This window comes from Pangasianodon hypophthalmus, chromosome 10, assembly GCF_027358585.1.
Source record: "Pangasianodon hypophthalmus isolate fPanHyp1 chromosome 10, fPanHyp1.pri, whole genome shotgun sequence".
NCBI lineage: Eukaryota > Metazoa > Chordata > Actinopteri > Siluriformes > Pangasiidae > Pangasianodon > Pangasianodon hypophthalmus.
In genome coordinates this window covers 11,642,875-11,665,830 of record NC_069719.1, presented here as the reverse complement: position 1 = coordinate 11,665,830, position 22,956 = coordinate 11,642,875, and the positions used below count along the sequence as shown (strand labels likewise).

Genomic DNA, 22,956 nt, shown 5'->3' with positions numbered 1-22,956 from the left:
ACCTCTGACAACTTTTTCCAGACATTTCCAGACATTTTCTGGCTGCCTCGTCACCTTGTCATTGTGCCCTTTTCACGTGTTGTTACCATGTCTGCGAGAAAGCTCTCTATTCAAATGCATAATGAAGCCACTGTGTCTTCTTGCATCAACATCCACAGAGCTATTACTGTCGGAATGTCTGTCACTTAATGTTTGTTGGGATTGGAGTTTAGAGTCCAAAAAACCTGTCACCTAAGGACACACTAAGACAGGGATAGACTAGGAAAAAACATCAGCCCAGAAATTTTAAAGTGCCCCTCCACATTTGTGCATAATAAGAAATGAAATGCATCAACTAGTATTACATAGGGCTAGATAAGATAAAACATATATCACAAAGGGTATCAACAAAGGTTTTTTTGTTTGTTTGTTTGTTTGTTTGTTTTTTAAATGTCAAGCGTTTATTCAGTGGTGCCTCATCCGCAGGGGAGGAGGTGATGGCAGAGTGTCCCATAATTGTGGAGCAGTGTGCTTGCCTCATTAAACTCCATAAAGTTATTATTGTGCCTAGTGGTAAAAAATGGGAACTGCAACAAGTGCTACTAAAGCCCCACTTGGGCAGGAATCACACAGTCCCATGCTCACTCTTTGAACATTTTCAGAGAGCAGGACAGTTAATTACAGGGTTGCCAGATTGGGCTATCTTAAAATACAGCTTAAAATACAGCCTACAAGATCAATTGGAATTAAATCTACTAAATTTCCACAGACAGTGTGCAGACAGCATATCTATGATGTACAGAACAATGTATTACACAGCACTACTAAACCAATCTAATACATTTTAATCAATTAATTTTTGTTACTTTCACCAGCAATTGATTTGGAATTAATAATTCATTCATTTTTTAAAAACTTTGCTGCATCTATGAGCAAATCTTTTCTTTTCATGTGCTGTTTCCACATGCCTTTCTGTTTTTTCTCTAGCATTGTCTACTCAACACACATATATAGAACACATGTACAAAAATACATAAAAATTGATAATCAGAACATAGAGGACTGAACTTATCACTAATATGGTCTCTGATTGGTAACTCCTGGGAAATTCCTGAACTTCCTGATGGCCAGTCCACCCCTACACTAAGACAAGACAAAGGAGACATTGCAAAAATAATCATCAAAAGGCTGAATTTCTTTGAAAATAAATGAAAGATAAAGTATCATACAATAATATCATATTTTGAGATGCATCAGTTGGCTAGTGTTTTAAATATACACTAGCCAATGAATATTGTCAGTACTCAGAGTTTTCTCAGGGGACCAGTATCTATTTCTTTCTCAGGTGTTTTGGATGAGTTTAGTGGTTAGCTAACATTTTATAAGGACAGATGGAGACAGTTCATATGATCCATGTGGGAGGCATAGGTGAAGTGCATTAAAATGACAGAGAATTCATTACCTGCCCTCTGAAAGTATGGACTCTCTCAGCCACCTAAACCAGCCGAGGTCAGATTATTATCAGAATTGCTGAACCAGAAACTTGATTTTGTGCCTGAAGGGGAAGATAGTGATAGTTGGAGGCCTTGGCATTGACAAAGAGGGCTAGAAATGCAGCTGTAAGCAGTGATATTACCAACATTTTGGATGTGCTTACAAAACAAGTATTAGTATGTGGTAAGCATAAAAAAGAGCTACAATGCTCTAAATCAAGGCTGGAGAATGATTTTGCTCTACTATTTCATTTATATGTAATTATGGTAGAATGGCTGACAATTACTGTGATTATTACAAAATAGCCTTAGTATTTTTAACTGACCTTCTGATTGTAATAATAGCACTTCACAAAGATCAGACACATCAATGCAAATTTACAGCACACTTTAAATGTAAGCCTGTTATTTGTTAAGTTGACTATGATTTGTGAGAAAATTCTAAAAACTGTCACCAGGAACATGCAGAGAAATTAGCATGATTTATTAAAAAATTTATTACTATATAGCATCATTTTAATAAGTACACCAGTGCATGACTTTGATTCAGGGACACCATTACTACTGAGGTTTTATAGGCACAATTTTATTAAGTGTTATACAAGTATTCAATTAAGCATTTTACAAACACTTGCAATTAAAGTGCTTTTCTGTGAATATTATTACCAACATCATGATGAGAAGAAATTAACTTATATTAATTCTGCAATCATAAATAGAGACCTTAATGCATACATCTTCATACAAGCTTAATGTTTGTCTCTGGAGTTTCTCTTATCAGTTCTCTCTTCTAGATGCTCTGTGCTCACTGGAAAATATATATACAGTATTGTGCAAAAGTCTTAGGCACATGCAAAGAAATGCTGTAGAGCAAAGATGCCTTCAAAAATAATGAAACTAAATGTTTCTATATTTTAAAAAATACTATAAAGAGCAGTAAACAGTAATAAATGAAACAAAGTCAATATCGGGTGTGACAATCCTTTGCTTTAAAAAAAAAATAGTAGTCTCAGGTACAATGTGTGCAGTTTTATAAGGAAATGAGTGTAAGTTTTACTGAGCATCTTGCAGAAACCAGCCACAGTTCTTTTAGAGACTTTAACTGTCACACTCGCTTCTTATTTTTGCAGCAAAACCCAGCAGCCTTCATTATGTTTTTTTTTGTCACATTAAGTGCTCTCTTATGTAATATGCTGCTTTCTTTACTGACATACAAATATATATATATATATATATATATATGTGTGTGTGTGTGTGTGTGTGTGTGTGTGTATCTTAGCAAGTATAAATAGCTCAGATATAGAGAATATGTGTAATACTATTACATGATGAGATCATTATAAAGTATTTAAAACAAATATTAGATTATTAAGGCTATTTCTTGACATTTTACTAATTTCAATCTTGGAATTGTCTTATTGTTCTATTGGCAGATTTTATTAGATTAGTTTATCAGATTTTATTAGATTTCATAGTATTTCCATAGTAATGAAGTTGAGTTTACTTGCGTATTTGCTAATTTCAAACGTTTATTTCTAGAGAGAGGCAAAATTATCAGACAACAGAATGAGATCTTTTAAATCCTGAAGTAAGAAAAAATGTCCGGAAACGGGTTTGATAACCTTGTTTTATTATGATAATTGTATAACAAGAAATATTTTCACTTTGCTAAGATATAGTTTTTGCAAGTCTGGGTGTGTTTCAACTTCACTTATTCTGCTGATAACCCTATTTTCATTATGTTGCACCTTTAGACTGCATCTCTGTCAGGTGAGTTGATCTAAATTATATGGTGGCATTTTACTCCTTTGCTGTTCTGTTGACTGTTTGGTGTTCAAGACCTCCTGGACTCTGTTAAATATAGGTTTTATATTTAGCAACTAACAAATTTGCAGATATATATAGTTTTATATATAGCAGCTAACAAATTTGTTACAACATCCTTCATCCTCTCGCCCTTGTCTACTTGCCCAGTTGAAAATTTTCATGACAGCTAAACAATGCTTAACTGTTGTTCCCTTACTGATAAAGCTACTTTAATAACATCAATATCCAGAATTATAGTGTTTTTTCTCATTTTTGTCACTTTTTACGTTGTTGAAAATTGTTACAATGTATAGCTAAGCCCAGGTTCCAGGGAAAAGTTGGTGGCTGTTGTTTAAACTTGTTGCTGTTTTTGTCCAAATAAATCTTTGACTTCGTTTTCCTATTATTGTATCAGAAATTTCATGTAAATAGTAATAAGAAGATTAATTATTTCATGTCAACTGCTTTTAAGGGTTAAATTTAAGGAATCTTGACTCACTCTCATGGTCACACACTGCACCTAATCTGTTTTACTGGTTTGCATATCACCATTTTTGGATCGGTTGGTGCTATGAATACAAGCTTATGAAAACTACTATGAACTTATGAAAACTACTCTCTAAAAATGGCGTTGTCTCTACTTTACTATGATATACCATGTGTCACCATTGAAGACTAAACTTATTCCCTACCATCTCTCTTCCTTGTTGTACCACCCTGAGCATTAAAATGACTGGTCCCCATCTTCAGCATTATAGACTCTTTGTCTGTTCATTTTAACTATATACAAAGGGTCAAATTATGAGGAACCCAGATGTTACTGTGTAGCATGTTTCCCTGTAGAGGGTGTTTCAAACTAGAGACCATTTGTGAAGCTAAGAACCCTTAACCATCCAAAGAACCCATTGAAGAACACTTCTAGGAGTGTATGCCTAAATGTAGAGCAACTTACTAGAAGGAATCTAAAACTGCTCGTACATTATACATTTTCTTCTGTCATTAATAGCACTTTAAGCCTAACCTCTTGTCCTACTATCTATCTAATTCATTAATTCATTCATTAAGTCATCTTTATTAGCCTCATGCACACACATAGCATAGCCAATCCACATACTGGCATGGTTTTAGGAAGTGGGAAGAAACCACAAACTCACATGAACATGTTCAGGATTGAACTAGGGACTATGGAGCTGTACACTATATGGCCAAAAGTTTGTGGACACCTGACCATCACGCCCATATGTGGTTCTTCCCTAAATTGTGGCCACAAAGTTGGAAGCACACAACTGTATCGAATGTCTTTGTATGCTGTAGCAGTACAATTTCCCTTCACTTGAACTAAAGGGCCCAAACCTGTTACAGTATGACAGTGCTCCTGTGAACAAAGCGAGGGCTATGAATGATTTGCCAAGGTTGGAGTGGAAGAACTCAGTTGACCTGCACACAGCCCTGACCTGAACCCCACCCAACATCTTCAGTATGAACTGGAATGCCGACTGCACCCCAAGGCTCTTCATCCCACATCAGCACCTGACCTCACTAATGCTCTTTCGATTGAATATGCAAATGCCCATAGCCACGCCCCAAAATTTATTGGAAAGCCTTCCCAGAAGAGAGATGGTTGTTATAACAGCAAAGGGGGGTTCTAAGTCTGGAATGGGAAGTTCAAAAAGCACATATGGGTGTGCTGGTGAGGTGTCCACAAACTTTTGGTCATACAGTGTGCTTCAGTTCTGCTAAGACAAAATAAGCAAGATATACAATTTCCCTTCACCTTTCTCAACACTTGATTATAGTGAAATCTCTCCATCTCAAACTCCAATTCAAATCTCTGACTTTTCTCCTATTGAGCCTTCTTTAATGATTAAACTCACAGCCAAATCTAATTCAGCAACCTGTCAGCATGATCCACTTCCTACTTCACTTCTTAGAAAGTGTCTTGCATTCACCTCTGGTCCTTTTTATCACCTTTTCAAAATGTTACTTCAACTGGTTCTGTTTCTAGTGACCTTAAAAGCTCCCCTGTCATCCCTGTTGTTTAATTTCTATTCATGCCTTCATAGCCAAATTGTTTGAAGGGTTGTATCATCTTACCTCCCATCAATAGCGATTTTTCAGACCATCTCAATGTGGTTTTCTTTCTTTGCACTACACTGAGACAGCTCAGTAATATTCTCTCCTTTAGCGATTCAGATGCACTGAGGATTCTGTCCTTTTAGAGATTAGCGCTCTGTTTGATTTTGTGAACACTCACCTCCTGTCTTCCTCTTAAGTATGTTATTGATTCTGAACTTTAATTTTTTGGCCCCAATGTTGTACCTATGATACACACAGCCAGAGTGTCTTTGCTCTATGCTGATATATATCAGATATAAATATATCAAATATACACTCACTGTCCACTTTAATAGGAACACCTGTAAATGTTATCCAATCATTCGATCATGTGGCAGCAGCACAATTCATAAAATCATGCCAATACAGGTCAAGAGCTCAGTTAATGTTAACATCAAACATCAGAATGGGGAAACAAAGTGTGACCTCTCTGACTTCAGCTGCTGCATGGTTGTTGGTGCCAGATAAGCTAGTTTGAGTATTTCAAGCAAATTTTAACAGGAACAAACAGAAATGCTCTGATCTGTTTTATCTAAGCATCAAGTAATCTTGAGACATGAATGCAATGTGTAAAGGGTTGCAGATGGGCACCAGAGTTGTTAGTGGCTTAAAACCTAATCACTGAAGCCTTTGAGCCAGTCAGTCAATAGAGATCAAAACTTAAATGAAGAGTGATTTTAATTGGCTTAGTGTTATTGATTAATGCTCATGTTTGCACTTTGATTCTGTTTCTGACCTAAGAGCATTGTAACAGAGAAGTACTAATAGTCACTAGATCATTAGACCAGTTCATTAGACTGTATAGTCCTCCAACAAGGTGTAGCACAGCAATTTTTTCTTACATGCAGGCCATGTATGACATTAATCAGGTAATCCATGGCATTAATGCTCTCTGACAACAATTCCCAGGGAAGATCGTATATGCTGAATGACAGTAATGCTGACTGTAATCGAGTATGCTGAGAGGTAACATACTAGCTCTTCCAGAAGTGCTTCCAAATAGATAAACATTTTAATGGGATTCAGTGAAATTATAGGTCTAGGATATGACTTTCATCACGACCCATAGACGTTAATGAATTCTTTTAAAAGTGCTGATGAAAACATTTTTGCAGATAGAGCAGCGAGTTTCAAGAGTCGCGAAGGCTCGCTATTAAGGGAAGGAGAAGAGGCATGTTCAGAATTTCAACTCAAGAAAATCTCTTCAAATTCTGCAAAGATTTTTCCAGGGTTTTGAAAAAATTGAAAATTATGATATATATATATTTCATAAAATATTCTGCTAATATGTCGTGTTAGAAGCCTAAATTCCAGTTTAGTTGTTCTATACATTTTTACAATTTGTTACAATGAACATTTTACTGACATTTATATATGTCTCATTGTATTTTTCACCAAATAAGATGCCACTATTATCATTTAGGTTTTAAACGTTGTCTATGCCATTTATATTAAAATTGGATCAAAGGTGTTAATGCTGATGCAGACTGTGATTTCAGGCTCTTAATAAATAATGCATTGGTATTCAGATTAAAAATAAGGCCAGGGTGTTTAAGTAATAAATGCTCATCTGAAGCAGACTTAGTATAAGATAGTATAAGATATAAGATAATCTGACTCCATCTCATTATCATCTGTTGATACACACACTGTAACAAAACTGCAAGGCTTGTGCATACTGCTCTGAACGCTGTTATAATTTCAGACTGATACTCATATGTGCAGTGAAAAGAAAGCTCTAGTGTTAGAACATTCCTTTTGTTGCACATCTGTAATTAACAGGGCTGTGCTGAGACAGTGCAGAGATACACTGCAATCAGCAATATATTCTTTAGAACATAATTATATCTTTTCATCTACAGACTGTAAGGAATAATTTAAGAAGCAGAACGCTTTATATTTATAACTATCTACAGTGCAAGAGGGCCCAGTGAACAGTAGAAGAAACAAGTGCAAATCATTTAACATATTCACATGTGCTCCTAACCTGGATCTTACTAAATGTTGTGTTTGTTCAGCACTTCTGGGTGAACAGGATGAATTTTAGGTCACCTAACAATCTTGGGACATTCCTTGTATTTCACATCTGAGATGCAAGGATTAGCACATGCCGAGCTGCAAATCACGTTTAGCACTGTAACCTGTAAAACAATCTCTAACATCAAGCAAGAGCTCATCCTATTTTTCATGTATTTCACACTGACATTCTATAGGCTACACATTGGCTTTCATGAACAATATCATTCACTAGAAAGCCATTTTTAAATGTGCTTTATTTCAGCTTAAAGCCCTGTCCCTTCATTTGAGAAGTACTGAAATTCAGATAAAGTGTGAGTTTCTTGCTCATAGGTCTCTCTAGTCCCTGCCAGGCCAGTGTGGTGCTTTTGTGCATCTATGCTGGAGATTTGGTAATGGGAGTAAAACCATCTCGTTGTCTCCCACATCCTCAAATATCTTCTGGCAAAAAAGCAGAGCGGCCATGTCTCATGTGCAAGTCAATGGTCCACCTACTGAGCTATTGATGCAATGGAGATCTAGAGGATAGGTTTGAACTGCTGCCAAAGTCAGAACCTCTAATCCCCAAGTGAGAGAGAATACGCCTTTCCTCTCCTGAATAAGGACCATTGTTACACCCCCAGATTCAGGCTGAATTTTAGAGAGATCCTTTTAGCATAGCTCAGATTTCCTATTGCATTTTAATACCATAGAGCTTCTGATCTGCCTTCGTCTTTCACTAATCCCACTGCAAGATAGTTTACATTTTTTGTATGTCAATATCTCATCTCTAACAAATGTCATTAATCTAGAACTTGGCAGATTACTGCACAGCTATTTTGGCCATGACAGATTGGTATGCAAATATCTTCAATTTCCTATTTTTGAGCCTGTGCAACCAGCATCGCTTCCTTATTCGACATGTGATGACAGGATGCATTAAGGTTGCATATTTGAGGTTGAGGGAAGAGCAGAAGGGAGGTAAAATCATTTCAGAAATGATCGTTTAGCTGCCATATAAAAGGCGCTGTGTGGCAGATGGTGAACTGTGCATGTTTATTACCCAGTAGACCAAATATGGAAAAGGTCATAAGCATGCCATTCCTCCTCCAACAACGCTACCATTCTGACACAATCTTTAGGTCCAATACAACCACAACAGAGATCAGCTCACACAGAAATATAGACAAATTGCAGGCAGCACATATTTATGCATTACATAACATTACACTGAAGTAAATGTAACTCTGCAATTATATGATTTAATGATTTAAAAATGATTTTATGATTTAAAGTTTTTTTCTTTCAGCTATTTCATAGAAGTAAGTATTTATATATATATATATATATATATGAAGATTCAGTTATCTGCGGTTAACCTAAATGTGTGGGATGTCTCATAGCTTCCCATTAACTTTCCTTTACCATGTAATAAGTCTATATGTTCCTGCTGCTCTGTAATACAGCTGTTTCATAAGGCATTCTTTTTATAAATGCTTACCCCTTTTATTAGCCTGAATATTGCTGGCCAGTGAAAAGTAATAAAGAATTTATCCATGTTTTGACATTTGCACTTAAAGAGAATATTTTGTAATTCATAATTTATGCCAAGTAGAGCTCAAGGTCTTCACGATGGACCTAATGAAGGCTTATAAATGAATAAAATCTATAAATAGATCCTATAATATATCCTTTTACAAATGTATTTTTTATATCTTAAAATGTATCATGCACAGTAAAATATCTGTTACCTGAATTGAACCATATTCAATTATAATTATGGGTTGAATGATTGAGAATGTTACTGTAATTTTATCATTATCTTGCAATTTATTAGGTTTTTTTACTATCAGCACAATCAAGATACATTGAGAAAGTTGTAGAAGGTAAACATAGTGCTTCATAACAGTGTTACAAATGTCAATTTCTTTAGTCTGAGAGAATTAAAATCATCCATTTGGCTGACACATGTGTTCATGAATAAATGAAATAGTATTGGAATGGTGTTTTGAATGCAAATGGACCACCAATTCTTCAGGTGAAAGGCATTCAATTCTATGCTCCTATAAGAAGTAGTTACAGTAAACACACCTCCCAAAAGGTAAGATGACAGACAATTAATAGAAGATTTCTTAGTTATTCATAAGTGTGCTGTTAGCAAAGACAAATCAATAACTTCCAAGATTCATTCATTCATTTTGTGTAACTGCTGTATCCTGGTCAGAGTCTCAGTGGAGAATTCACCCTGGGTGGACTGCACACCATGCACACACACCAAGCACACACACAGGGCACCATTAACACACACCATGCACACACACAGGGCAGCATTAACACACACCATGCACACACACAGGGCATACTGTACACACAAATTCACACCTAGGGGCAATTTAGCATTGCCAATCCATCTACCTGCATGTTTGCATGTTTTTTTTGTTTGTGTGTTTGTTTGTTTTTGTTTTTGTTTTTTTTTTGTTGTTTTTTTTTTGGGGGGGGGGGGGGGGGGGGGGGGTGTTGGTTAACCGGAGAACCCAGAGGAAACCCAAATGAACACATCACAACATGGGAAACGCCAACAGACAGTAACCATAGCATCAGGCCGGGGACCCTGGAGCAACTCTACCCACTATGCAACTGTGCTGCCCTAACAACTTCCAAGAATTCAAGATAGAACAGTCTTGAACAGTTGACTCATATAGATAATAAAAGGGTTTTTCTGTTTTCTTTCTTTCATATAAAGATAAATACATATTCTTATATATATAAAAACTTTTATGTTCTCTCACATTTTTTGACATAAGGCTTAAATCCTCCAGTATTGCTTTATAAAATATTTATGCATAGCTTATAAAATGTGTTATGAAGACCAAAAGTAGGTACCCTTTAAATTCATTTTTACCAAATAACTGATATACAGTAAGTTCCAAAGAGAAAAAGTACTTTCTCTTCTCCACATTATATCTGTGGGGTTTTTTTTACTGAAAGGAAGGCTTGAATATGGCCTAAGATGGCATTTTAACTAGACATAAAGCTGAACAAAATAAACTTTAAGCACCATTTAACCATTCAGTTGGTGTAGTAAAGTTTTGTCTGGTGTATTGAATCTATATGAATATATTTCTATATGATTAAAGAAATGCATACATGTATGGGGTGAACTAAATGGCTAATTAATTAAATAAAATACAATAATGACAGATTGCTACATACAGCAAGGTTTTTACTTTGCAGTGTCATACTATTCATGCTGATGGTTTTTGAAGGAAGTGATAGAGTAGGTTAGATAGATTTTTCCAAGAGTAAACAGGTGACAGAATGTTATCCAGGGCTGCCCAGTGAAATTCACTTTCTGTCTAGTGACAGTGAAATGAATGACAACCAAGTAATTTTGCTGTCAAATTTAAAATAATTGATTGAATTGAACATAAAAGGATTATTATGGAGCAAATATATGTCATAAGCACCTGCAACCTTTTCAAATCATTTCAAAACCAAAATCTAAATGTACGATCTTAAAAAAAAAAAAAAAAAAAGCTTTTTAAGACACCAGTTCTTAAATTCATTGTCTCAGTATTTATGTTCACCTAAATAGTGGACTGATTTATTAATTCAAAATAATGAAATTTTAAATAAAATATTGGAAAATTAAAGTGATGTTATGTATCTTCTCTGTGTTTTTTAATCCTAACTCTATATTATATATTATATTATATATTGAAATACAGTAAAAATAATCATTTGTTCAGTATTCTCAAGTGATGGTTTGCATCTAAATGTTTTATAACATTTGATGAGAAACATATCAATTACTCTAACATGTACATTCACTCAGGACCTGTCCACTTTCATTGCCCGTGTCAGGATTCTTGTAAAGGCTGGTGGATCATTCAAATGTATAACTGCCTGCCATCTAGAAATGTACTACTGCCAAGGTCAGCTACAAAGGAGACAGAAAACAGGGGCTCAGTTCTCCTTTTGCACACACACACACACACACACACACACACACACGTTCATGCTTAATGAGGGTAAATGGCAGCAGTGACAGACATGATTTCAGGGGTCAGATGTTACTGTCCCCAAATCCTCTCATGATTTGTACATTGCCTGATATTTTACTGACTTTTCTGGCCAATTTCAAGAACAACAATACCTCCAAAAATTCAGTATGACATTATTTCAGAACAGATTGCAAGACAGAGCTTAAAATGAACAAAGCACTAAATTCACCAGGTTTTTTTGTGATTAGGCAAAACAATCCCACTGAATAAAAAAAACTACTGCTTGTGTGTGTGGGTTCTTATCGATGCACAGGAGGGCCTAAAACCGCTATAGTAGCTTTTTACAGCAAGGTCAGTGTTTTTATCCTTGGTCAACTGAAAATTGTGCTGTGGATGGTAGAACTAGAGGTGTCCCCCCTCCTTTCCTGAGCTAATACTTAATGTCTGCAATGCCCTTTTCAACTTGGTTGGAAAGGACTAATCGCATCACTCCGAACCAACACAAGGTCTTACTGTCTTTATTTTGCAACCACGTGCAAACTCTTCTTCCCTGTGTGGGTCATCAAAGGCACTGTCAGGTGAGTCCCCATGCTCTCTCCTGCAGATCTCAAAGGAGTCATATTATCATATTTTCAGCAACTTGTCCTGACTTACACTGTTTGTACGAAATTTAATCCATGAGGCTCGCATATTCGCCTCATGCATCAATTTGTTGTGCGAATCTGACAGAAAGAGCAGTGAAAGCTTGTTCATTGCTGTGGAACATGCATGTAGGAAGCTATTAGTGATCAGGTTAATAGATGACAGAAATGAATTGACTGTTCTGTCTGATTAATTGGAGAAAAAATATCCCTGTGAAAGCCAGCTCTGTAAGTAAGTTCATTTGAGGCAGGGGATGGTTGAGAGTAAGCAATAAAATTATGCATGGAAGTGATTTTAGTTTCCATTTTAATTGCTGTCCATTCCGGGCCACTTCATGTGCAAAGCAACGTCAACCTTAAATCAATTGATTTTTTTTTCCTTGACTAAACATCTCCCCCACAGAATGAAATATTGTCCATGTAAAAATGGTGGACATACAATCTGTGTAATCACATCAAGGCAGTAATCAAATCAAGGGTCACTAGGCATGTACTATGAAGTTACCTAATTTGTATTAACTTTATGGGGCAGAAACCTCAATTTGATATGTGTAGACAGCATTAATCAAAAATATCCATTTATGTTGCTCTAAAGTCTTAGCATTTAACTAGAGTGGAAATTAAGTAAACACAAAGATTTCTGGGAAAGGAAATATCTTTGTAGGAGGGGTTTGGTGAGTTTTGTGTGTGCGCGCATGTATGTATTATTATTGTGCTGGCTTCCATCTTCAGTTAGTGCCAGATTTTTCCTGCCTTGTCTTTTGATCAATTCTTGGAGAAAAGATATTCAACTTTTTTTAATGATATTTACATATTTATTTGTTGAACACTGATATAGGCACTCAACCCCTTTTATACATACTAAATAGAGACAGAATATAAAAATCAGCTCTTTCATAAGTTCCGCTTTCAGTACTGCAGCACAGTTTAAGTGAATAACATTTAAATGGGAGAAAACATCTGAATTTTTATTGTTTTGAAAGGATGAAACATGCTGTGCTGATCCAGTTTAAAAGCCTGAGATAGGCTTTCCTTAAGTAAAATGTTCCTTCAGAACAAACCCTGTTCTCTCCATTTGAAAGAAAATGAATTGTGCTGAAGATAAGGTTGCTAAAACCTCATATAAAATTGGACTCATTATATCCAGTTTAACCTCCAGCCTCACTTAGACTTGATGGTCGTAGACAGGAGTTCCAGCTCCAGTGGCGCTTCGTTTTATTCCAATTAAGCTGTCCACTAATGGCTGGCTTGTCCTGGTGGCTGAGATAATTCTGAGGGAATAGGGAAATTCAGGAAGAGCAATTTAGGAGACCCTCCCCCTCGTCACACACCCCGCTGTCACACACACTTCGTTTCCCCGGATTTTCCCTGGCTCTCCTGCGCCCGTTGCCAGGCAACCCCAGGCTGCATTGATATGCACAGCAGAGGGAGCTGGGGATGCCGGCTGCCTTTGGAGTGGAGCAGCAGGAGCATCAGTGGTGGAGCTACACTTCCCTCAACAACACACACTCTTCACACAGCTCACGGCACATCACGCAGGAGGGCGATTTACTCTGTCACTCTTCTTTACTCTCTTCATCCTTTTCTTCTCTGCTTCACAAAGTGAATGAACTAGTCTCTTAGTTTTGATGCTGAAGTCGCAGACATTGAATGCCATCTGAAACTCTCTGCCAGAGGAAAGCAATTTGGATTGAAGTTTTCACAATGTGTCGGTGCTGTGGAGGAAAGAAAAAACTTTCTCTGACTTGTTAATGGAGACAGAACAGATTAAAAGAGAGATCATTCTGAGCATCCTTTCCACTCCTTCGCTCTCTTTTAATTATCTTTAACTCAGATTTATCTCACAAGAAGAAGAAGAAGAAATGATGTGGAGAAGGACACGAGCTGTGCTAAAGAAACTGATGACAGCTAAACACAGGGACAAGTGAAATGAAACAGGGCAGGAAATTACAGATCTGCCTTGGGGAGCAAACAAACACAGGGACCCTGAAAGTGGACACATCTTTCACACTGGAACCTCTTCACAGATACAGAATGAGTGGAGTTAACTTGTGTTCTAGTTGCCTGGGATGTCTTCACAGTCCAAGAAGGCAATCCCCCCCAGCATGCCCAGTGCTATGTTCCTCCTGATGCCGTGCAAGGTAAGCGTGAATGCCTTCTGTCACGACATGTTTAGCCTGGGGACTCCATGCCTGCACATTACAGAACAAGTGCAATCAAGCCAAAGTGATGACTCGGAGCTAAATGTAGCTTGTGTCACTCATCTAGTTGGAGATCATATTGTGTAAAACACAAATCAATATAAAGTATATATAACTCTAAATAATATATAAATAAAACAAAATAGAACAGGTTTCATTTGACTGATGCGATATTACTGTTGCCCATTCAGTTGAAATGATGAAGCTGTGAAATATGAGCAAATGAAAATTGCTACCGCAGTATTGCACATTTAGTTCTGTATACAGTGGATGTAAATTACAATGATCTGAAATCTATTATTATACTGAATTTTTATATAGCAGAAAACTTTTCTAAGGTCTCCATACAAATAGATTCTTGTAACTGCAGAATACTGTGCGAGCTTTTGTGTGCATGTGTGTGAGTGTGTGACATACATGCATGCACGCCTAAGTATACTGGGTGTTATTTTCACTCCATTTAAAACCAATGCTGAGAACAACTTTTCCTGTCAGAGCAGCTTATTGTCCTGCTCAGAAATATCCAAGTGGCAAAAAATGTTACACATCAGTGCTCCAAGAAATCCATTCCGCCTATGTGTAAACTGTTTTTTCCAGGTTTGTCATTTTCTCCATCTTTCTTTTTGCCCCCAGTATTTTCCAGCTGTGATAGGTTTGGTGCAAAGTTCTGTTCCTCTTTATAAGGAATTGCTTTACAGGTTCAACCTCTCTTGAAGCATGTCAAACCACTCTTAAAGGTTGGGAAATTAAGTTTATTCTAAACTGTGACTTTTGTCAAAGTTTTTTACATATACATGTATATGTTTTTTCTTTCTTTCTTTCTTTCTTTCTTTCTTTGTGAAACATTCTATGATTGTTATTCATCATCACTGTTTACAAATGTATTAAAAAAGTAAATACATTTTTCAAACAAGTTACCAAATAAATTTTTATGTGCCTTAGCTAAAATAAGCACTGGCTTTTAGGACAGTCACAAAACATTATAATAAAAATAATGATAATCTTCAGTCAGATTTCATACCATTTATCCAAGGTAAACATGCTGAGAAATTTGTAAGGTGGAGAGGAGGAAAGAGTGTTGTTCTTGCCTGAACTATGTCTTTTTTCAACATTTTCTGTCCATATAGTGTTGTCCTGATCAGTATCATTTTTTGTACAGTTTCCCAAGATTCCAAGTATCTGATCTAGAAAATCATTCAGTTTTTTTATTTCTGTTTCTCAGTTGATTCTTATTGAAAAGGAAATACAAGATTTCCTGACACATGGAAATAAGAAGTGAAATAAGTACATTAGCATAAATGTTAACCACAACTGTAAATGGTTCTTCTCTACGCTTGTTCCAGAAACATGATTTAGCACAGGCTTGCAGCTTCTTTTTTATTATTTCTGTTCTATATATTAAGCCTGTCATGGATGATACAAACAGTGCTTTATTATAACTTCACTTGTCTGAAGCTTTGCTAGATGGTTTTGTCATAATGTGCTAGTTCATTTGTAGTTCACAGCTTGCACTAGTGAGAGCCAGATATTAATTATTGATGTGGTCAACAGTGCAAAACATGTTTTAGTACAGAAGTGGTATGCTTTTTTGTATTATAGTCAAATTACCAAGCCAAGTAGGGAGTTTGTCAACTATTTTAAATTTTTTATTTTTGATTATATAGTATGTACAATATTAGGGAAAGATGATTCAGTACCTATCTGACAAAAGACTGGTATTCTAGAAATCTGCAGCCCAGTTCATCATCTCAGAATTGCCCTAGGGGATAGTGCTATAGATCACAGGTGGAAAAACTCTCCACTTGCTTGATGATAAATAAATACAATACAAGATGATAAATAAATACAAGGACTATTCAAAAAGCTATCAAAACAACTATTTCCCAATAAAATGAATGTCTGGCTAGTTAATAAATAAATACTTTGTTTTGATTATGACATTATTACTCCAAAGTTGCCTACCAACAATATTATAATCAAAACAGCTACTGAAAAGCACAGATCAGCTTGTTGTCACATTACTGAAATACAAAAAGGTGACGTGTCTCATAACCATTTGTATTATTAATGTTTATGGTGTTAAAAGACAACATGTTTTTACAGACAATTCCAGTAACTGATCCAAAGCTGTAGGATGTGGTTAACAAACATTGCAAAATCCCACCATAGATTAATCAAGGCATCAATTAAACTGCACCAGTGCTGCATTTGCAAATGAGCCTTGGCAATCAGTGTGTGCTAATTATAGTTAAGAATTCAAGATTTTGAATTGACACTTTGATGGATGACACATGGAATGCAAAGTGAATGGTAAATATGCTGTTATGGAAAATCTGGGGGAAAGAGCTCCTGAACATTTGCGCTGTTTCTGAAGATTTTACCTAAAGTATGGTTGGAATTCAGAAGATATGTTTGTTAACATACAGATTATGAACATAAGCAATTCATTTGAATTATTCTGAAAGTGTTATTCTGTAGGATAGTAGTACAAGACAGTGATTATACTTAGCTTCTCCATGTTTTCACTTTTACTGAAAAGACACAGTGAACTGAGTGGGCAGGAGACATTCTTGTTTTCAGCACACAACTTTCTGTATCAGTCACAATTCTAATATAAAATAATTCCTCCAGTAAGCTGCTGAGAAAATCAAAGGGCAGCAAGGTTACAGTAAGGACATATTCATGCAAACAGTCTCAGTGTCCAAGGTCTCTAATCAACTATCCATTTGAAAGGATAATAGGGTTTATCCACCAGCAAAATATTATATCCACACATTCCAGGTTGCCAAGGACTGTTTTCTAAATGAATGTATGGAAGTAATCACTTTAAAAATTGTAAACTGTTTACCCGCAAGAACTGACAAAATAACAGTGCATGCATATTATATATATTTTCTTTGGTTCCAAAACATATTCAGCCACTGAGTATATATTATTCAGTGGACGAAGGAAATTAATATATTTTTGATGAAAAATCTTTTTCTTGGCCTTGAATAAATCATCAACCTGTAAAAGCCTGAAGAAAACCTGAGCAGCATGCATGAAACAGCTGAGCAGAAGCAGTATTTAACTGATTTCTGATACTGATTAAATTGGTCTTTTTACAATTTATTTATGGAAAAAATAATAGCTGTTTCTGTGCAGCACCAACTATAAAAATGAAATAGATAATAAATTCCCAGTACCAGTTATGAAACCTGCATAATGAAATTGGAAATAAGTTATGCCTTGCTGCATTGTGCTATATTTACAGCATAAAGTTACTCTCTATTTTATTTTATTTCATTTCATTACCTGTCCAAAAAACCCAAATCAATCACACATCATTAGATGTTAAAGCAAAAACAGTTATAGTCATATCACCTGAGAGGACTTAGTCATGTTACAATGCACCAAATTATAGGATGATGATAAAGCAGTTAATAATAGGCATCATGCTAAGCACAATTGTTAGTTATGTTGTAACATAAACTGACATTCAGCCTACATTATTTACTGCATTAGTTAACATACTAACACAAACTATACACTTCAGCATAAGTAATGTCAACAAGTTATATAACACCTCTATTGATTGATTGTTGACTAATATTCAATGCATTACCATAAGAAATCCATAAAAATCAGTACATATAAATTACAGCATGTTTTTAAATGTTGATATCTTACTGAACTCTGGTTTCAAGGTCAGTTCTGAATTTTGCCAGTTATTGGTTCAGGTTGGTCATTGTGGACTTAATGTTACTCATGGAGGGGATAAATGTTGGTTAATGCAGGTGTTGATATGTTGATAGGTGTTGTTACTTATCGTGTATTGATGCTTTTTGTTTATCTTACCTGTGTGTTAAATAATGTCAGTTAAGAGAATCTTAATGTAAAGCATCACCACTCAGAAATGGTCCTGGAGAAAGTAATTAACCTTTACTGTGTGTGTGTATTAACATGAGAATTGTTCTTTTTTTGGACAAATTTTGACTATTTTTTTAAGTGTGACATTATCAGTGGGTTCTGCCTTCAGCACTTCTGACATGATTCACTGATGCTCAGTTTGTATGTTTCTTCTTTAACAGGTCTGTCTGAGAAGGCAACTGCAGACTACTTCAGAGAAAATGGTAAACACTTCTCACGGTGATGAGGAAAAAGGAATTCAAGACAAGGAAAGCAAGGAGGAAACCATTTTGGCCATGCTAGGCATTATTGGGACTATCCTCAACTTGGTTGTTATCATCTTTGTGTACATCTACACAACACTGTAAACTACAGTACTGCTGTGAGGAGCAGCAATACAGAACTTCATAATGTTTCATGCCAAAATGTTCAGTCTGGAAACTCACATTACTGACTGCCAGAAAGATCACAGACATCTCCGACTGTACGGACAATACAACGTTAGTCTCCCCCAGAGGCTCCGGAGACGACTGTGGGGCAGCAATTCCCTTACTGTCTGCATCAGAGGACATCGATGAGAACTTTATTATTTGTAAAAATTTACTACTTTCTCCAGTCTGTGATCAGCAATTAAATGCTTGCATGCCAGAGTGGATACGGGAATTTCTATGTATATACAGTTTATAAAATGTTTATGAGAAAATTGATATGACATTACTGAAAACTTAAAGTGAGCTGATGTACAGGACTTTTTCATGCACTCCTTTTCAGGAATTTGCAAGTTTTACACTAACTGGCTTGGTTGTTGTTGTTTTTTTTAACAAGTATTTTGTTAACCTTGATTAAATCCTGTCACTTTGTAGTGTTATAATGAAAGTTTAAAAAAGAATCAGTTCAGGATATTTGCAATACCATTTATAACGATATGTTTATGATAATGATATCTTGCAGTAGCTCAAGTTTGACATTGAAAAAGTCCAGTGTTCTGAACTGAAGCTCAGTTCTACAACTGAATTCAACTACATTTTCAGCAGATTTATTCATGTATATTCATGTGTTATATTATATTTAATAGATTTATTTGACAAAGTTTCTGTAGGACAGGGATAACCCAAGTAGGATGAAGTAATGTGTGTGAACACTGAAATGCACTATTGATTTTTAACTATGAAGACCTGGCAAAATGCATTATTTTGTGTTACTCTACCTAACTGTGCAATATCCTTCAAGGTATATAATATAGTATATATTGCCTTAAATGACAAACATCAGTTTCCATATCTATGTCTGCATCACAACCATTTCTTATGCAGACAGAAGTTTATCTTGTTTTCCTTGGCAAGGCATACCTTTTCCCAAGAAAGTAATCTTGCTTTAAATTAATTCTTAACTTAAAACATATTTCCACAGAACTGTGGCAAATAAAACATTTGAATGAAAGTTAAAGAATTTCATCCAAAAACCTCTTCTCCATACAAATGTGTAATCGAAATAAGATTAAATTAAGACCAGTTAATATATAGTATTATTGTGAAACAAGCATAGATAACAAAAGCACAATGCTATATATTAATAAATATAATGTACACCAATCAGCCATAACATTAAAACCACTAACAGTTGACATGAATAACATTGATTATCTCGTTACAATGGCACCTGTCAATGGGTGTACATCGCTTACCTGTAGAAGAGATAGCACCAGGACACATTATGTGAAGAAGAAAAGCCGGCAAAAATTGTTCAGGAATGGTTTGAGGAACATGACAAAGAGTTCATGGTCTTGACTTGGCCGCCAAATTCTCCAGATCTCAATCCAATCAAGCATCTGAGGGATGTGCTGGACAAACACGTCCGATCAATGAAGATCCCACCTCACAACTTACAGGACTTAAAGGATCTGCTGCTAACGTCTTGGTGCCAGATACCACAGCACACCTTCAGAGTCCATGCCTCAATGGGTCAGAGCTGTTTTGATGGCACAAGGGGGACCTACACACTATTAGGCAGGTGGTTTTAATGTTATGGCTGATTGGTGTATATACATTATGTATGCATTTTCTTCTTATATGAAACTCTTTTGTCACTTAATGAAGTGCCTGCATTTCGTAAGACATTCAGAACACCTGCTCATTTACTTGTCTCCAAAATCTATCAGCTTTATTAGATATTTATTCAGTTATAGCTCATTCCACTGATTAATCCACATATAGGTGTTTGTAGTGTTAGGTTAATTTACCAATGTAGCGTTACAAATAGCAGTACAGCATTTTAAAAACAACAAAAACACATTGTACTTTGTAAATTTTTCAAATTTAAAAACTTGTAGGTATATTTCAGAATTTTTATAAAAATACTTATTCAGCACACAATTGTCTGTCCTTTAAAGTGCAAAAAGATCATACTCTCATTTGGCATTCATGTTTCAATTTAGATTTAAAAATTCAGACTATGTACTCTTTCATATTCATGAGTTCAAACTTCTAATTTCACATGTTTCCTGTGAAAGGAGACAATCAAATTATCTGATTGATATACCTGTTGGTGTATCTGTTTATGTAACATTAAAACTCAACTACATTTTAGTAAAAAAAAATATATGTAGTCATTCTTCAATTATAAATGCTATGAATGTTTCTCATTTCTTTTATTAAAAATAGGTCTGATTATAGCCATGACGTTAAACCAAGGTATGCTGATATGAATGAGACTTTCTATATACTATATACATGCATAAAGTCATATTTCTGTCTGATATGAAATTAAGTATAGAAAAATGTATTCATGGTAAAGCAGTAACAACAATGGAGCAGAAACTACATAATTCTCTTTTCTCTTATCATTTAGGTCACATGTGTCAAAATAATTTTGGACTTGATTAGAATTCCCCACTATCTGTGGCCAAGTGGAATAATCCTGTTTGGACAAAATGACACAGAGAGATGGAGAGAGATGGGGAAAATGGCATACTAAAAACAGCTTAACTCTTGTATGTGAATTTCAGAGATTAGGCAGTGAACCAAACAAACAATGTTATTTGAAGATTCCCAGCTGAATAAATTCAGTTGAGCCCAGGAGCGGGCATTCAGTCAGTTTTACTGGAGTATGCAGATGCTTAGCATCGGTTCAGTGCATAGAAAAAACAAATATGAACCCACCATCCATTGTGCAGTGTTGGCCTTCTCGTATATCTGTCAGTGTAAATAATTAAGAATTCATTATCAGTTTCATTCATTCATTCATTCATTCGTTCATTCATTTATCTTCAGCAACCGCTGTATCCTGACCAGGGCCCGAGTGGATCCGGAGCCAATCGCAGTAACACTGAGCGCAAAGCAGGAGAAGTCACCCTAGATGGTGAATTCCACCAGTCCATCGCAGAGCACCATTCACATACATTCACACACTAATTTACACATAGGGGCAATTCAGCACAGCCAATCTGCCTACCTACATGTTTTTAGACAGTGGAAGGAAACTGGTGCAAGCACAGGGAGAATATGCGAAACTCCACACAGTAACCTGAGCTTGATATGGACCCTGGAGCTGTGAGACAGCAATGCTATGCACTTCGCCAAATGACGCCCTGATGACAAACTTGACAAATGATAATCAACCACTTCAAGATACTCTTTAGGCTTTTTGTTATTCAGGTTCTTTAAGTTTTGCAGAACAACTTTAAGCCTAATTAAAATTAGTGTTAAACAACACACTGCTCGAGTGTTCGCTAACATGAAGTTAGAGATTAGATTAGAGAGATATTTTGTCATTCTCGCCATAAAGCAGTATACAGTAGAACGAAATAGAGTTCTCCAAGGACTTGGTGCAACATTGCAGAAAGTGACAACAGTGAAACACTGGACAACATGTAGTGCAAAATCAGAAAGAGTATCTGTGCAAAATGGACAACAATGTACAAGACAATAAATAGATGCTGCTCAAGAATGTTTACAGTGAGAACAATATAATAAATAGTGTACAGAACAAAGAATTAAATACAGCATATCACAAAACACATCTGTTATAACCTTTGAAACATTGTGGAACATACAGTAATCAGCAGTATAGTGTGTGGAGTGGTGATGATAAGTAAAACCACCATAACTAACAGTATAGCAATTGTTTAGTGTTAGGAATAAAATTACTATTGTGCTGTATCTGTATGACAGGAGATACTGGTGAAGGTGGGCAGTGCATAGTGAAATTCCCGAGTATGTGCAATACTGCACAAAAGTCTTGGGCACATGTAAAGAAGTGCTGTAAAGCAAAGATACCTTCAAAAACTCATGAAAGTAAACATTTCACCATAAATACGACAATGATTACACCTCATCCTCACACCTTACACCTCAGCCACCCCATTACCACCTATAGCAATAGTTTGTAGCATAAGGTATGCCATCTGAAAATGGAGGCTTAGACAATAATAGCCATATGAGCCAGGCTGCCCTAGAAAGCTGATAAATAGTGTTTCAGACGGTGTTTTCAGATGTTCTGGGAGCCAGTACCGAAATATCCAGCATCTAGAACCTAGAATTCACCACCAAACACAAGGAGCTACACATCCAAGCAACTTTCCATCCAATCCACACCACTTTAGGTTCTGTTCCATAAGCAGTACATTTTGATTTAATCAAGAAAACTAATGCTTGTATGTACAACAGTGTCATTAGGGGCAAGCCAAGGTGGGCTGTAATCACAAACAAACTGTATTTGTGTTTATTCGGGCTTCACATGTTGGAGTAATGAGTATCATTTTAAATATAGTTTACAATATATAGAAAGTATAGGCATGTGAATCTACTATGAAGAGCAGTATAAACTCTTTGCCTTG

General features: G+C 35.9%; 1 protein-coding gene across 1 annotated transcript; it reads left to right on the top strand.

Annotated features, from left to right (window-relative positions):
- Positions 1–13,431: 13,431 nt before the first annotated feature.
- Positions 13,432–20,943, top strand: LOC128319116 (protein TUNAR-like). Its single transcript, XM_053237344.1, has 2 exons — positions 13,432–14,174; positions 18,305–20,943. Exons 1-2 carry the CDS (start codon positions 14,103–14,105, stop codon positions 18,488–18,490), a joined length of 258 nt encoding a protein of 85 aa, XP_053093319.1. The 5' UTR covers positions 13,432–14,102; the 3' UTR covers positions 18,491–20,943.
- The last annotated feature ends 2,013 nt before the right edge of the window (positions 20,944–22,956 follow it).

Coding starts and splice junctions, on each gene's coding strand:
- LOC128319116 (XM_053237344.1), top strand. CDS start 14,103: ATGTCTTCACAGTCCAAGAAGGCAATCCCCCCCAGCATGCCCAGTGCT. Junction 14,175..18,304: donor TCCTCCTGATGCCGTGCAAG/GTAAGCGTGAAT, acceptor CTTCTTTAACAG/GTCTGTCTGAGAAGGCAACT.